The sequence below is a fragment of the Sceloporus undulatus genome, chromosome 1, assembly GCF_019175285.1.
Source record: "Sceloporus undulatus isolate JIND9_A2432 ecotype Alabama chromosome 1, SceUnd_v1.1, whole genome shotgun sequence".
Lineage (NCBI taxonomy): Eukaryota > Metazoa > Chordata > Lepidosauria > Squamata > Phrynosomatidae > Sceloporus > Sceloporus undulatus.
This window is the reverse complement of record NC_056522.1, coordinates 42,829,729-42,846,390: the sequence shown is the minus strand read 5'-3', so window position 1 is coordinate 42,846,390 and position 16,662 is coordinate 42,829,729. Positions and strand designations below refer to the sequence as shown.

The 16,662-nt window shown below is 39.5% G+C and overlaps 1 protein-coding gene and 1 long non-coding RNA gene across 5 annotated transcripts in view; one reads left to right on the top strand and one right to left on the bottom strand.

Annotated features, from left to right (window-relative positions):
* DISP1 (dispatched RND transporter family member 1) overlaps nucleotides 1–13,599 on the bottom strand; it is a 42,268-nt gene extending 28,669 nt beyond the window's left edge. Inside the window, exon 1 of one of the 2 annotated variants that reach the window (XM_042465464.1) lies at nucleotides 13,091–13,599. In XM_042465464.1, coding sequence (XP_042321398.1) covers nucleotides 13,091–13,599 — 509 coding nt within the window. Of the gene's footprint in view, nucleotides 1–862; nucleotides 3,324–13,090 lie in introns of those variants that run through there. The other variant, XM_042465473.1, reaches the window with a different exon arrangement.
* The window catches only part of LOC121929673, a 7,644-nt gene continuing 1,462 nt past the window's right edge, over nucleotides 10,481–16,662 (top strand). The window contains exons 1-2 of one of the 3 annotated variants that reach the window (XR_006103717.1): nucleotides 10,481–10,949; nucleotides 12,915–13,044. This is a non-coding gene — a long non-coding RNA (uncharacterized LOC121929673). Of the gene's footprint in view, nucleotides 10,950–11,179; nucleotides 11,411–12,914; nucleotides 13,683–16,662 lie in introns of those variants that run through there. The other 2 variants (XR_006103722.1, XR_006103721.1) reach the window with 2 other exon arrangements.

The following is a 16,662-nucleotide window of genomic DNA, read 5'->3' as shown; positions in this document are numbered from 1 at the left end:
CTTCCAGCCTCTGCTTAAAGACCTCCAAGGAAGGAGACTCCACTACACTCCAAGGGAGTGTGTTCCATTGTCAAACAGCCCTTACAGTCAGGAAGTTCCTCCTAATGTTCAGGTGGAATCTCTTTTCCTGTAGCTTGCATCCACTGTTCTGGGTCCTGTTCTCTGGAGCAGCAGAAAACAAGCTTGCTCCCTCCTCAGTATGACATCCCTTCAAATATTTAAACAGGGTTATCATATCACCTCTTAATCTTCTTTTCTCCAGGCTAAACATCCCCAGCTCGCTAAGTCGTTCCTCATAGGGCATGGTTTCCAGACCATTCACCATTTTAGTCGTCCTCCTTTGGACACGCTCCAGTTTCTCAATGTCCTTTTTAAATTGTGGTGCACAGAACCACAATTGTGGTGCCCAGAACCACAAAGGTTTGCTTTTTGAAATTTGTCTGTTTTAAAAATATTTTCAAGTCGTGGATGGTTGAATCCATAGATATGGAGGGTTGACTGTAGTAATAAAGTATGGCTCAATGTCCAAATGAGGCCAGTGTTTTTCAATGATGAATCACAGCACTTAAATTCAAAGTTGCAATTCTTTCAAGGATCATTTTCTGCAACATAGGTATTTACCCCATCCCTTAATGTACACATTTTTGCAATCGGCAGCATATCAAACCCACAATATACACAGGACTAGAGGCTCACCATTGTTTCAATTAGGCATTTCATGGACTTCGTTTTATGTTTTATCTGGGCTACACTTTAGGATAATGTGTGGAAGAGATTGTACTCAGTGGCTGCAGAGGTCCCTTACAATTCTATGACTCCTTGGTGAACTAAATGAATCTCTAAACCTTTTAACATTATTTACCTTCATATCCATTAAGTGAGTGGAAAGATTCCATTTTCCTGTCTGTGTAGTTAAGGTAGAGCAGTGGTTCCGAAACTTTGATCCTCCAGATGATTTGAACCTCAGGTTCCAGAATTCTTAACTGTTGGCCAAGCTGCCTGGAGTTTCTGGGAGTTGAAGTCCAAAACACCTGCAGGACCAAAGTTTGGAAGTCACTGATGTAGAGCATTTTGGCTTGCTGAAGTTTAAAAAGGCTACTGTTTCCAAACTAAGAATGCTTGGTTTCCCACTGCCGTCTACACTGGAGTCTCTAGACTTTGGGCAAAAGATGGCAAAAGATCTGAAAACCAAGCCCTTTGAGAAATAGCTTAGCTTGCTATGTTTAGCCTTGAGAAGAGAAGAATGAGAGTTGTTATGATGACTATCTTTAAACATTTGAAGAGTTGTCATGTAGAGGATGGAGAAAACTTCTTTTTCTGATGCTCCAGACACTGGGACATAAAATAATAGGTTCAAATTGCACCAAGAGAGATTCCACCTGAACATTAGGAAGAACTTCCTGAAGGCAAGAGTTGTGCAACAGACAAATAGAGTGCCTTGGAGAGTGATTCTCCTTCTTTGTAGAGGTTGGATGCCCATCTTTCTGGTGTACTTTATTTGTATATTCCGGCAAGGCAAGGGTTTGGACTAGATAGTCCTTGAAATCTCTTCCAGCTCTGTGATTTCTTGGTGAACAAATAAAACTTCAAAACTTTTAACACTGTACATCACCACCACCCATTAAGTGCACACAAATGTTCCACTTAGCTATGCATATCATTATTTTAGAGCATAACTAACATTTTGTATGTGTGCGGAAGTCTAAGGGGGATTTTTAAAAAACCAAGCAATGTAATAAAGTTGTCACAAACAGCTGCAGCATATTGGTTACAGGGATTCATTTTGGTGCACAGTATTTTTAATGCATACTTTTAGAAACAAAACAGTTTGATAGCAGGTGTGACCTTTAACATTTCAGACTTGAAGGACTTCATCATCGTTTCACACAGAACAGAATACTGTACACTTAAACACATTGAGGCAGAAGGGAAGAGGCAGACATGGGTTGTAATTCCAAGAACCACTTTGGGTATGCCAAATGTTTCCATGAACCCATTAACATTTTCTATATTTTCATCAATTTCCTTCAAATATTCTATGCCCCAAACAGCTTTTGAAACTAATGTTATTATCTGTGATCATTTGGGATAACAAATGTGTGACAATATCACCTTTTAAAAACAATGGAAACAAGAACAAAGTTAATGTATTGGAACAATGATAAACAGATTTAGTTCTCTTATCAATCCTATGGCTCGCTCCCTCAAAAAAGTAACAGAAAGCAATGGAAAAGCATGGAACTATGCAAGAAACACTATAACAAGTTAACATTTTTTGTTTTTAGTTTTTTGGTTTAACAGTGATTAAACCAAAAACACTAAAAACAAAAATGTTAACTTATAATGAATAAAGGAAACAGGTTATTTTTTAAACACTGTAAAGAGCAATGGAATGAATTACAAATTGGGCATAATTATGCATTAAGAAGCAGCAAAAGTATAATCTCTCCTATGACACCCTATCTGTGGGTTTTTATTAGTCTCTTCATTCTCCACATCTTGTTTTGCTAAATCAGTCACAATTCATGCTCAGGTACTTCAAGACTGAGGTTTAAACTGGTTCTATTTTAATCTGCCTCTGTACATGGAATATTTGAGATGCTATTTCTAAACCCATCTATAATATCCAAGCACATTGGTATAAAGTCCTGACAATCTCAGAGCAATAAGATCTATTAAAATCTGACATATTAGAACTAAAGACATATTACAACAAATTAGAGCATATTCGAACTAAAGTAAGCATATTAAGAACTGTAAGTCCAACTGGAGTCCAAAATATTCCTTAAAGCTTGTTTGTTTGCATAATTGGTTTTTATTGTCTGTAGAAACATAATGTGCTCCTACTTTTCAAGTAGTCCACTGTCCCATCCCTCTCTCTATAAATTGCATAGGTGAAATTGGATACTGCAAATAGCTGGATAATATTTCACTTTCTCAAGCCATGTACTACAATTAATCTTTCTGAAAATATGTGCGAAAAGTGTCTCCAGCTTTAGAGTTCTCAAAATTATTTTCTTAAACAAAGATAAATACAGTTACAATGGGTGTGATTATGATTTCAGTCCAAAATGCTATGAATGTATCTGTGGCATCACTTTGAATAGCAGTGGCCTCTCTGCCTGTCTCAGCAAGGCTTCTTAAGTGGGGCAAAGTGAGGGCCCAGCTGTGACCTGCATCTGTTTGACACCACAAAATGCTCTTCCTATATATCCTGCAGTGTAACACAAGGTGTGAGGAATCCTGTTCTTATCTCCAGTCACTGATCAGATAACAGCAGTAATTCCTCCCTGCTACCCAATCCCACATTCTTAAAGCAGGACCTGGGGCCTCCATGAGTCAGATTAGGGCCATGGGTCCAAAATTGTAAGTTAATAATAATAATAATAATAATAATAATAATTTGTTTTATTTATATACCGCTATTCCAAAGATCATAGCGGTGGACAGCAAATAAGCTAATTAGCAAGTAAGCTAATTTGCCCCCAACAGTCTGGGTACTCATTTTAGCGACCTCGGAAGGATGCAAGCCTGAGTCGAGCTTGGGCCCTTTTGCTGGTCTTGAACTCGCAACCTTGTGGTTTTGAGTGAATGGCTGCAGTACAGGCATTTAACCACTGCGCCACCAGGGCTCCATAAGCATGGAATAGAACCATTTGCATGAGGTAATTGCTCGGAATACTTTTTCTCTTGGCAGCACTCTCTGCCAACAAGGCAAATTGCTATTTAGCTTCGATAGTGGAGTGCCTTTTTACCTTCAATAATTATAGAGAAGTGCTTCTCAAGCTTTGGTCTTCCATGTTTGGGACTTCAGCTCCCAGAGTTCCTGACCACTGGCCATATTAGCCAGGACATCTGGGAACTGACATCCAAAATATCTGGAGTAAAAAAGGTTGCGAACCACTTCTATATACAGATGTAAAAGATAGCAGCCTTCTAATCTAAATAGATTAGCAAGAGCAAGCAAGTACATTTCTATACTGTTTATCAGTGCACTTAAGCACACCCTAAGCAGTTTACAAAGTGTAAGCTAATTACCCCCAACTATCTGGGTACTCATTCTGGTGACCTCAGAAGGATGCAAGCCTGAGTCGAGCTTGAGCCCTTTGCTAGTATTGAATTCGCAACCTTATGGTTTGTGCGAGTGGCTGCAGTACAGGCATTTAACAACCGTGCCACCAAGATTCCTCAATCTATGTTTGAAAACAGTGAACTTTATTCTTCTTGGTTATATGTCTTCTTCTCAGTTATATGTGATGATATTAGGCCAAACCAAAGGAGGGAGAAGGAGAACAGATAATTGCTCAGAACATCTCACCACTTGTTTTCCGGCCACTGTTCCCCCAGCTGCTCTTCCCTATATTGAAGCCTTCTCTAGCCTGTTCCCCTTCAGATGCATTGCATACCTAACAAGCCATGTCAGAATAGCTATTATAGATGTGTATCCCAATACATCCAGATAGCACCAGATTCTACTAGCTGTAGGTGTGCTTTTTGCCAAGAGAGGGAGGAACTGGGTAGGGGAGCAGCAACAGGAAAAAAACAGTTTCTTGATTCTTTTCTCTTGAGTGGCTTCTACTCTAAAGATGCTTTGTTCTAACTGAAGTGGCAGTTGTGATTTACATGACTTTTGCTGGACCTGTTTTCAGATGAAACAGTCCCCTGCATGCCTTCCAGGTACTTTGAGGGCATGGCACTTAGATGATGCACGCCCCCCAATTCTAGCTACAAGAACACTTTAACTATTTCAATGTCTTCATTGTCTAGGTTGCATGCATTGTCTAGATCTTCATTGTCTAGGTAGGCTCAGGAAGTGTTAGTTCACTGATAAGTGGCATAGAAATGTACTTGCTATTGCTATATTTCTTCCATGGTCATTATTTTTGTTTTCTTTATGTTCAGCATTAAGTCTATCTTTGTATATTCATCATCAACCTTCTTTACTAATTGTTCCAAGTCTGTGATATTTGTCATCAGCATATCCAAGACTGCTGACATTCCGTCCTCCTTCTGAGTCTAAATCTGCTATTCTTATGATGTTTCAGCATACAAGTTGGACAAATAAAGGGACAGAATGAAGTGTTGCCTGATTCCTTTGCCAATTGGGAACCAAACTGTTTGCCAAATTCTATTCTAACAGTAGCTTCTTGTCCTGAGTACAAATTTCTCATCAGGACTATCAGATGTGTTGGCACTTCCATGCCTTTCAGAGCCATCTATAGTTTTCATGATCTACACAGTCAAAGGCTTTGCTATAGCCTATAAAACACATGCTGACTTTCTTTTGGAATTACTTGGTCCAGTCCATTAACTATCATATGTTTGCGTTGTTCCCCAGTGCCTCTTCCTTTTTTGAACTTCACTTGGACTTTTGGCATTTCTTTCTCCATGTATGGTTGGAGTCTCTGCTGCAGAATTTTGCACATACTTTTGTTTGTTTGTCAGGTTAGTGCTATGGACCTGTAATTGCTGCAGTCTTTTGTGACTCTCTTTTTGTGGCATATATGGTAAGTATGCACAACTTTAACTAACATCAGGTGTCCAATAGAATCTCTTATACAGAACAATTTGCAGTCACAAACCTGAATGTATTATTCTTTGGAGGTAAGTCAATTAGTCACTCTATATACTATACAGTCCGTCCTCGCCTTACGCAGGGGATCCGTTCCGGAACCCTCCGTATAAGGCAAATTCCGCTTATGCTCGAGCCCCACTGGAAACAATGGGGCTTGTGCGCGGAGGCGCAGGCGCACGCGGGGCGCAACAGGCGCACGCGCCCATTCAATTGAATGGGACGCGCTGCCCCTTCCGCCCTGTGCGCGCCCCGTGGCTTGAGCGCGTATGCTCAAGGCCGCGTATGGCCCACCCGCATATGGTGCGGGCGCGCTGTACATTATTTTAAAAATAGTCTGGATGGCATATAAGTCTTGAGTAACTTAGATGACACCTACCCATTTGAAAACTTGCATTGTACTGTATTTGCTCGCAAAGTTATATATTTCTCCCCCTTCTGCTTTCATTGCTGACAGGCTGCCTCTACCAATAGCCAGAGTGAGGCAGCTGCTTCAAGAAGTAAATTCCTTCTGTTATGAAGGGGCAGCAGATTGTTGCATGCTTGTGGATTTCCCTGCCTCATGCCCCAACATAAATTGGCTAGTGTTTGGTACTATCTACCTTGACTTGAGTGATGGAGGAACATTGTTTACTATTCTGCTTCAGGCATCAAAAAGTCTTGGGACAGGCTTCATAGCAGCTCTCTCACAGAAATAGGAACTTAGCACCAAGGGAAAAAAAAGAGATCTGGTATTTCATTACTGATTTTAAAAAACAACAAGGCAGTGCCAAAGCTTCAAGGAAGTGCCAACAAAAATGTTTATTCGTTTTAAATTAAATAGATTTGACTCATTTCTGACATGCCCAGTTATTAAAATGTCTTTATTAGACACCTACTTGTTTTCCAGAGGAAAAGTTTCCTCTTTACTTCAATCTGGCATCTTCATTAAGAAGGAACTTTAAGGAAGATTTGATGTTGTTGTTTTTTTAAAGCCAGCTATTCAATATTTCACTTTATTGTAGAAATGGACTAAAGTAAAAATCAGAAATGGCACATTTAATGTAATTTTTTTTTTTAAAAAAATGGAAGTCCTTATTTAATATTAAAATGTTACAGTCTGGGCATTTACAGAAAGATTTTATTTTTACCTCTAAGGCAGGAAAGAAAAGTAATGAATTTAATGATTAGTGAGTTTGGGGAACAAAAGAGACAAGGCCTGTCCTGTGTTGGTCCCACCTTTGTGGAATGATCTGTGTATGGTTCTCTCCCTGTTTAAGTGGGCTTTAAAAACTTGGTCTGCCTTTAAACAAATAGTTAGCCACTCCACTGTTATACTTTTGTGCTGCTGTTTTAGTTATCATACTATATTATACTATTATTTTAAAAATATTATCTTGTAAATTGCCTTCAGGAATCTTTGTTGCAAAAAGGTAATACAAAAACATTCTAACAAAAAAAAGTATGATACGAAGACTGTTCCACCATACATCTTTTCTGTTGAAGCTTAAGACTTTGAAGAGGAGTTGCTCAACTGATCCACTTCAGGCTACACACTGTGGATAATGTAAGTGAATGTTCCTCCATACAAACAGTTCTTGTATGCAGACGTCAGGGAGAATGATGTAAGAGTAGCTTATTCCCTGGTACGCTAGATTTCTATGTACCATAAAATGGAGGTAATACTGTTTAAGGTTGCTTTCACATTCCACAGCTCTAGCACTTTGATCCTACTTTAGCTATCATGGCTGCACTCTGTGGAATCCTGAAATTTGTACTTTGGTGAGACACTAGATCTGTCTGGCAGAGAATTCTAAATAAAAATATAAATCCCAGGATCCATAGGATGGAATCCCGGCATTCAAAGTACCCTCAAATTACTCTAATTGTGTGCTATGAAACAAAAGTCCTAGTCCAGCACCCAAATCAAGACACTGCACTGGATCTCTCCATAAAGTGTAGCATTCCCCACACTTATCTGTCCCCCCCCCATCACTTTTCCTCTGCCATTTTCCTCCTGGTTGGAGCGATTTCTTACTGGAGCCTCAGAGGCAATAAAGGAGCTCAGAAGAAAGGTCTCTAGTCGAGGAGAAGTTTGTGTGGAGGAAGTGCTCAGTTTGTTTCCCCCAACTCCTCTATTGCACATTAAATCATGTTACCACCACCACCACCATCCAGACTCATATATCTTTAATGAGTACAAGCAGGGCACCAGTGGCTATGTTCCTTCATGTGACACTAATACATGATCATGATTTATTATTATTCGAAACACTCAAAAGTTAATTTTATACTGCTACTGTGCTGGAGGCTTATTTAGTAAAATGCAAGTTATTCAAGAAGAAAAATGTGTTCCCAGATATTTTTGCATGCTTTAATTCAGTGCTATGAACAACTGTCTTTAGCTGAAAAATGAATAAAGAAATTCTACAATTACTTGTTGTCATAGTGAGAGCCTTTAAAAAGAAGAAGGCAGCTACAGTTCTTGCAAAAATGCTAGAGCTATGGGTGGATAGATGGGATCCAAAGTCTACAGTATAGTAATCCTTTTATCAGGTCTAGTGAAAATGCCACAAAGTCAGGAGAAAGCTTTCTCACTATTCTTTTGAAAGTATACAAATATTTGAAGTCCATCTTCCATAAATAAATTAGGGGGTGGAGAACCCTAGCACTTGTACACACATTCAAGAATGCTGAAAAGCAAAAGGTCCCCTTGTTGAGTCTTGTCTTTTTTCAGATTGTCTAGTATCTTCTATAGAATTAGAGACTTGTTCTTTAAGTGTCTGGAGAAAGGAAGTTATTCACCTATCTAACCAAAAACTCAGACTCTCTCCCACCCCCCTCTCTTTTTTCATCCTTAAATTATCATTCTCACAGCTCATATAGGATTATGTGTCAGCACTGTTAATATAGTTTGCGTGTACGTTGCTACAAACTTTAAAGCTTTAAAATTGTCTGAAACAGGAATTCTCATACTTAATTAAAAGTAGGACACAGCACCAATTATTTTGAATAAACAGGAGTGACTTTTTGGAGGACAGTATTCTCATAATACAAATTAACTCATTTGGACACTGCAGTTCAAAGGACTAACAGATCACTAGGTTAAGTACTAGCTATTCTGCTCTTTCTTGAAAGGTGAGGGATGTGGGGCATGGGAAATGGGTTTGCAGACACTTTACCATTTGCAAACGCCAGATTCTAAAGGTCAAAAGACGTCAATATTCCAGGCCTGCAAAGCAGAGGCCAAAGCCAGAGCTTTTTATGCAACTGCAAAGAAAATCTAGTTTAAAAGACAGTGAAATCATTAATTACAATGATTACAAGGCCTGGAGTTGATTATTTGATGTCCTATCTTATTAAACCAAGCAAATTTAGCCTGTAATGCAATATTTTTTTGTTGCACAATAAATTTGAAATGGTTTTCAGTGTAGTCTGGAATATTAGCATAGAGCCAAAGACAATAAGGCAAATATTTAGTAAAACCAGAGCGCACTGTTTTTGTATGCACAGTAACAGTCAAAATGGGATCTGTGACAAGACATTAATAAAGCCAGGACAAACTTTCTAAATTAATGCTCACTGTGACTAATTTATTTGAGGAAAGGAAACAATTTAATGTCTCAAAAGCAGAGGTGATGGACAGATTACTCAAGAGCAGTAGTGGGCAAAAGACTGGGATCTGTTGACAGCTCTCTGGGTGATCTGAAATAGATCCATCTGTGACAAGTAATAAATATAACTAATTTGAGATTTTAATTTAAATTAAATTTAGTTTAATTTAACTAATTTAACTAAATCTGGAATCAAATTTGTATAGAACACAATACACACATTTCAATTTTATTAACATTAATTTAATTTAAAACCTACCTTTCTTCCCATGTACTTTCTTCACAACAACCCTATGAAGTAAGTCTCGCTGAAAAAGAACAACTGGACCCAGGTCACCAAGTCAGTTTTATGGCTCAGACTTGGATCTCCCAAGGCATATAAGTCCAACATAATCAAACTTGCTTTCTTAAACAGGCAAGTATTTCTGACACCCCACAGTTTAACACTGGAAACAAAATGACCCCCTCCTACACACAAACACACACAGTTATACCGCTGAACTGAGAGAGCTGGAGGCTATAACCAGGAGTGGGTTTTTGTCTGTCAGGACTGTGTGCTTCGTTCAGTTCTGGTACTCAAAATGAATTCCTGGGCCCAACCTTGTTTCAGTCCATGTGTGTACTACTTGCCTGAGGCTCTGGTTAGGGGGCATCCTGTTTTTCCTAAAAATAAATAACCAAAGCTGAGAGAAATTAGATGTTTGCGGAATACAAAATGTATCACCCTGAAGTTATTTCAGGTAACAGGAAAACACTGGCTAACTTCTGCTCAGACAATAGAAAACATGAATTTCTTGGATCAGATTAACTACAAAATAACTATGAATAAGCCAAACAAAATGGCACCAAAATGCGTGCTAGGTTTTGATAGCTCCAGGTCCTTTCATGAGTCAAAGAAGTATTATAAAAGGCAGGAAAAGGATGGATGATATCCAAGTCATTTTGCCTGAATATCGAATTAACATGTGATTGTGAACAGGGACTTTAGAATCTCTCTCATTAAGCTCATCAAGTGTTTGTTTTCACAATTGTTGTTGTTTACACTGAATGGCTTCTAGAGTTGCTGGGAACAGGAAAATAAAAAGACGCCCATAAACATGAACTCACCATTTTGAAAATACAAACTTCACCATTAAGGCTCAAAACTGAGAAACGGAGAACATCTACATATTCAAGTACTGTATGTAGGCATATACCTCAGCACGTAGGAATGAAGAGGCTTAACTATCTCCTCCATGGCCTGCTGAGATCTAGAGATCACCGTGGGGTACGTGAAACTAAAAGTCTTTCTCAGTCTTCTACTGAAACCATAACTAGCAGCAGGGAAAGAGTGGAAATGTCTGCTTCCAGAACATGAACATGGACTCTGACTCAGAGACTGAAGCAGTGGATCTGCTGGGACCTGGTACTGAACAAGAGCAGGAGGAGATTCCAGAACCACATGTCTCACAGAAAAACCAGAGTGCAATACCAGCTCTGGCAGAGCTGCCCATTCAGATACAGAAGACCACTTACCCCTATCTACCTTCACTCAGGGAAACAACAAAGGGAGGGCTTCACGAGGTCTCAGAAAATGTATAAGCAGCAGCAATTAATTAAATAGAAGCTGCATTGAGCTGATGATCTATAAATTCCCTGCCATCCAGGGGTTGTTGATTATCTGACTGACCTGGCTCTCTGTTGTGTTCCTGAACTCTGTGTTTGTTGACACTGGATGTCATTTATCCGAATTGGATATAACTAAACTCTGCTTGGGATCTGAGGCTTGTATTTACTAAAATAAGGTAAGTGCTAGACTGTAAGCTACTCTGTGACTAGGTTTGCTCATTAGCTAATGGTTATCAGCTGTGCAGCAATCAGCTTTTGGCTGGTTGCACAGACTGTGTTGAGGATAATGCTCTGCTTCAGGCCAGATGGGCTTCAGAGATAAAGCAGAAAGCAAAGGAGTATGCCAAGTCAGAGTATGGGCAAGGTTTACGTCTCACCATCACCTCACTCTGGAGCGAAATAGCCTAGAAAGAAAAAGACTTAGATAGCTCAGTCAGGCATGTAAGAGTTGCTAACAAGGCAGAAGTGTGAGGGGCTCAATCAGGCTGGGAAAAGACATTTCTGCCTTTCTAGGACTGAAGCTTACAAAGCTGGGTTTTCTAGATCTCACCCAGAGCCCAAGTTTAGATGCTTCCTTAAAAGAACTCCATGGGAGGAGAACCAAGGAGCCATGCTGGGAAGACAGAAACTCCATTAGGTAGGCTTCAGCCTAACCTGTGCTCCATCCACGCTGTCTCTGACTGGGAGAGGATTCTGCCTCATACTCTGATTCTTGGGTAGATGTTCCCAATTCTCAGAGTAGAGCCACCCTCTGTCCTTCCCTCTGATTCTCTTGTATTTTGTGGTTTTCAGACCTGCTGTTTCAAAAAAAAAATGTGCTAGAGAAAACTATTTCCCCTTCATGTTATTTTAAATTCATTTCATTTTTTATCATTCAAAGTAAAATTTATGCCGAATCCAACTCAGCTGAAAAACAGAGCAAACATATTACTTCTGTTTTCTAGCAACTGATTTATAACACCAAGAATCAGCACTTCATTCTTTTAATGTTAGGTCACTGACAAATGTTAAGCTCCACAGGCTTGAAAAACATGCTCTAACCTGCTGTGCTCAGTTGGTTACTTGCCAAGTCTCAATTTTTCGTTAAATTTGTACAGAGTTCCTTCCTCTGTAATACTACCATTCCCCCAGCTTTCAATTCCCAATTAAAGTTAACAATGTGGGCATATACAGTAATGAAAGGTGGTTTCATTATACACTAAATTTAATTAATGTGTCATACAAAAATGGAAGGACACCTGCATTTAATATTACACTGTCAGAACATGCACACTGCAACACTAGATGATAAAAAACACAGTTTTTTGGAACTGGCTTCCAGCCTTTGCACTCACAACAAAATAGGTATGTACATATAATCCACACAAAAAGAAGCATATTTTTGTGCCTGATTTCTCACACATACAAGAGATTTCTTCCATTTGGAATTTCTTAACACAAAAAAACAGATCTTAATGCAATGGAAGAAATGCCAAGAATAATACACAAATCTAATATGTATTTCAAAGCTTCAGTTTTGACTTTAAAGTTTATCCAAAGTTTTGCTTTTGTACTCTGCATCTAAAAAGAAGGGGAGAAAGAGAATAGGTTGAAAATAGAGATAGAGAAAATTGTCCAACTACCAGAAAGGGTTTAAAAAGGTGAGACCAGAGCCTGAAAGATGTCAAGATATAAGGTGTGTTGGTGGATTGGACTACAAGAAAAATTGGGACAGATAGAACAGAATGATCTTTGCTTACATCTGTCATATGGCATCTACAAAGATCAAATTCTGACAATATATTTTTTTGCAAAATGATCTGCATATTTTCAACTGTAAATAGATTTCAGTTAGCAGATTACTGGAACAATCTGAGGAATATGCACATCACCTTCCTCAAATGATGTGGTATGTCGAGTTAAAGAGTTACAATAGATTATTTTGCAACCAACAGGTACCATTTTCTTGTCTGTACCTTAAACAGTAATTATTGTCCTTCTGCCCCTTTCATGTTTAGAGGTATAATAAAATATTAAGAGCCAACTAACATGGCTGGTCAAGCTGAACAATTTAAGATTTCTTGTACCCTCTGAATTCCTTGTCAATCATTCATGAGTCTAAATATTTTTGTAATCTATTGAGGCATCTATCCTTATTTCAGAATGGTCTATTGGAGCTCAGATTTGAAAAGACTTCTGCATGAAGCATTTTGATCCAAAGCACCATACTGAGAAGAATTCTGGCTTCCTACAAAATCTCTATCTATATAGCAAATCAAGAGAAGTGTAAAAGTGACTGTAACTATTACTGAGTCCAGAAACCATATTTACTCCTTACCGTATACTCGTTATATGCTGTTGTACAGGCTGGTGCTGAAAATGTTCAGGCCACTGATGATGTAGGCAGAATGAGGGTGAAGACTGAAGGCAGCAAGCAGTCTGGTACAAGGGTGCATGCTTTTGGCAAGCAGATGCTGAGTATTCTGTATGAGGATTTGGGCAACAGGAAGTCAATGGAGATGGTGATGCATTGCCAGCCAGGGAAAGGCATTCTTGCTGATTACAATGGTGGTTCAGTGGATGATGATATGGACAAGGGCGACAGCATTGTGACAACACTTGTGGAGTTCTTTGGTCATCTACAGGCAGGAATGATGTTTTTAGGATACCATTAAGCTGAAGGCACCCATTTGCACTCACTTTTCCTTTTGGGGTTTCCTTAGCTGGGAGGTTTTGGACTGCAACAGTGCCATCACTGGTTGAATGGAGATCAAGATTTGTTGAATTAGATGGAATGCCACCATTGTTCATCATTACGAAGTCACTGTTTCCATTGCTAGTAGCCATGCTACAAATTTCTGGCAGCCTGCAATGTGTCTAAAAGGAGAATGGAGAGGAAAAGGAAATATTAAATACTAAAAATGCAAAAGGTACAAATTTTGTCAATACTAGTTTGAAGATTTGATGTGATCAACTGAATAAAAAGAAATCTGGTTTAGAGAGGCAGCACAACTTCCTTTACTTATACACTGTGTTCCAGTGTCACACAGGACTACATCTGAATGCTCACTGTCTGGATGCTTACTGTCACTCTGTGGTAATACACTGCACTTCAGACGAACAGCCAACCAAAGACTATCTACAGCTCATGGATGGTCTTTCCAAATCCGATCTAAAATTAGATTTAACCAAGAGCCATTGAATTGACATTCCAAATGCCTTTACCAAGTCCTCTGTGGTTCTGAAGGCAGGTCACGGTGCTTCAACCAAAATTCATACAAATTACCGAAATGAGATTAGGGCAAGACATAATGGGTTAAATCCATGGTCCCCTAACTGTGCTCTTTAATGGATTTTGGACTTCAGCTCCCATAATCCCAGACTGTTGGCCAGCATGGTTGAGGCTTCTGGGAGCTGAAGTCCAAAATCTCTTAAAGGGTACAGGTTGGGGACCACAGGGTTAAAAAGTGATATCTCTGTTGATTGTCTGAAGAATGCTATTCTGTCTCCGTAATACCCTCTTACCTCTCATTTATTTTAACTAGCAGCAATGGTAAATTTTAAAGTGTATAGAATCTAATATTTTCCTGCAACTGCAGGTAAGTGTGGAATTGCTGGTGAGTACTCACAGCCAGCAAAGGAGATATACAGAAATGCAGGCAGTGTAAGGAACTGCAACACTAATGGTATGCAAGAGGATTTTGGGAAACAAGCAGAGGTATGTAGCAAAAAGGATTAAAGTGATGGGGAGCTGGGAACAAAAAATCTGGGTAAGGGTGGAGAGAGGGGATGGAATTGGCAGTAATTGGCATGCAAGATATGGCGCAGTGGGATTAGACAGGAAAGGTTATTTTACAAGCTTATTCCTGGTACTCTGTTTCATCAAAGTCTATGATCTTGTCCCACCCTGGTCTTTGCCTATGAAAAGGTAGCACCATGGCCCTTGGGCATTTACAGTTTTCCAGTCATTTCAACTTGGGTGCCCTTGAATCAGAATATGCAAGATCAATCCTGCCATGTGAGAAAACTTTGCCTCTAAGCAATCTGGATAAGATTTGCAGAGAAAGAACTTTGTTGTTAGCGATGCTATGTGCCTTCAAGCTGACTTTGACTTAAGATGATTCTATCAAAGGATTTCTTTGGCAAAATATATCCAGAGATGGTTTGCCACTGCCTGATTTGGAATATAGCTTACAAGACCTGGTTTTTCAGATCCAATCCTGCTTTGCCTCTGGTATCGGACAAGATCTCATGCTTTTAATGTACTGTTGTTGTGTGGCTTCAATTCATTGAGGGTGATGAAAGACACAGGAAACTTTCCCTCTCTGATCTTCCTGAAGTGAACTTAAGGAATAAATAAGTTAGCTTAGGATCCAAGCTAAACACAGATTTGTTTGTGTACAAGCTGTCAGTAGGGCTGAAATGATGTCCACTGGGGTGATGACAATAGACAATTTGGTCTAAAGCCAGAAAAAGCTAGAAGGGGCTAACAGACAATAGTACTGAGCACTAGCATTAATTTTAAGAATTGTACTTCCCTAAGCTTCATGCACAAACCCACAATGAAATCTCTGAAACAGCACAGAACACACCTCACAGTCACATGGGGAATGACCAGGGTTTGTCCACACTGCAACAAAATTCCAAAATATAATGCTTTATTTCTCTCACCCACCCCACCTCCAGTCTATTGGAGCTGACAGTACTGCTAAGGAGAAGGTGAAATTTCACTAGGTACCTTTCATTTTTCAGGAATGGCTCACTGGCTCTGAAATGAAAAGGAGGTGATCCTTTTGTTTGACAGCTGCCATGTTAATTTGCAAGTAATGCCACAGAGCACTATTTCATAAGGCGGCATAGTGGGGGGATATAATAGGAAAATGAAATGACAGCCTGTGGCCTGAAAAACACAAGTGAGTGGGTGAGTTTTTATTCCCCCTTCAGGTTCAGTAAGCTATATTTCAGAGGAAGGAACTGGCAAAACCAACTAAGTATTCAGCATCTAAGAAAACCCTATGAAAAATCCATGAGGTCACCCATGAACAAACGAGCATCTTGAAGGATGACACACACACACAATAGTTCCCAAATACAATTAAAATATTTTGTGCCATTTTTAGGCCTCTTGAACTGGGCAATGACAGTGAAGCCATTTTATTCAGCTCTACCAGCCTCTCCTGTTTGATGGAGAAAACAAGAGATGAACTGACAGCCATCTCTGCAGTAGGCCCAAAACTTAGCTGAGATTTCACCTCTTTCAATAGTGAACAAGACTAGAACCCATTCAACTCTTCTCCATTTGTTCAGTCCTGCCTTTTGTTTTGTTTTTGTTTTTACCCTAGAGCAGAGGCAAGAAACCTGTGGCCCTCCAAATAACCTTGCACTGCAGCTAATATCATACCCCACCACTATCCATGCTTTCTGGGTTTAGTGGAAATTGGCTGAATGTCGCATGGACAACCACTAGTCCCCATTCCTGTCCTAGAGGCAAGATGAAATCTTGAGGCTTTTTTTCCCCAAATGGTGTCAGAAAGACTGAGAGCTAATGTGATATACTGATTTGAGTGTTTGAGAGTGGTTTGAGTGTTGGGAGACCAGCATTTGATTCCCTGCTCAGTCATGGAAATCCACTGGGTGGTCTTGGCCAAGTCGCACTCTATCAGCTAAGGAAGGCAAAGCCAAGCCTTCCTCTGAACAAATCTTGCTAAGAAAATCCAATGATAGGGTTGCCTCGGAGTCATCATAAATCAGAAATGACTTGAAGGCACACAACAGCACAGTCAAAACAAAGTTGGGAACGAACTACCAGTATATACTGCCTTGAGTTCCTGTACTGGGAGGAAGACGGGATATAAATAAGATGATGATGATGATGATGATGATGATGATGATGATGATGATGATGATGAT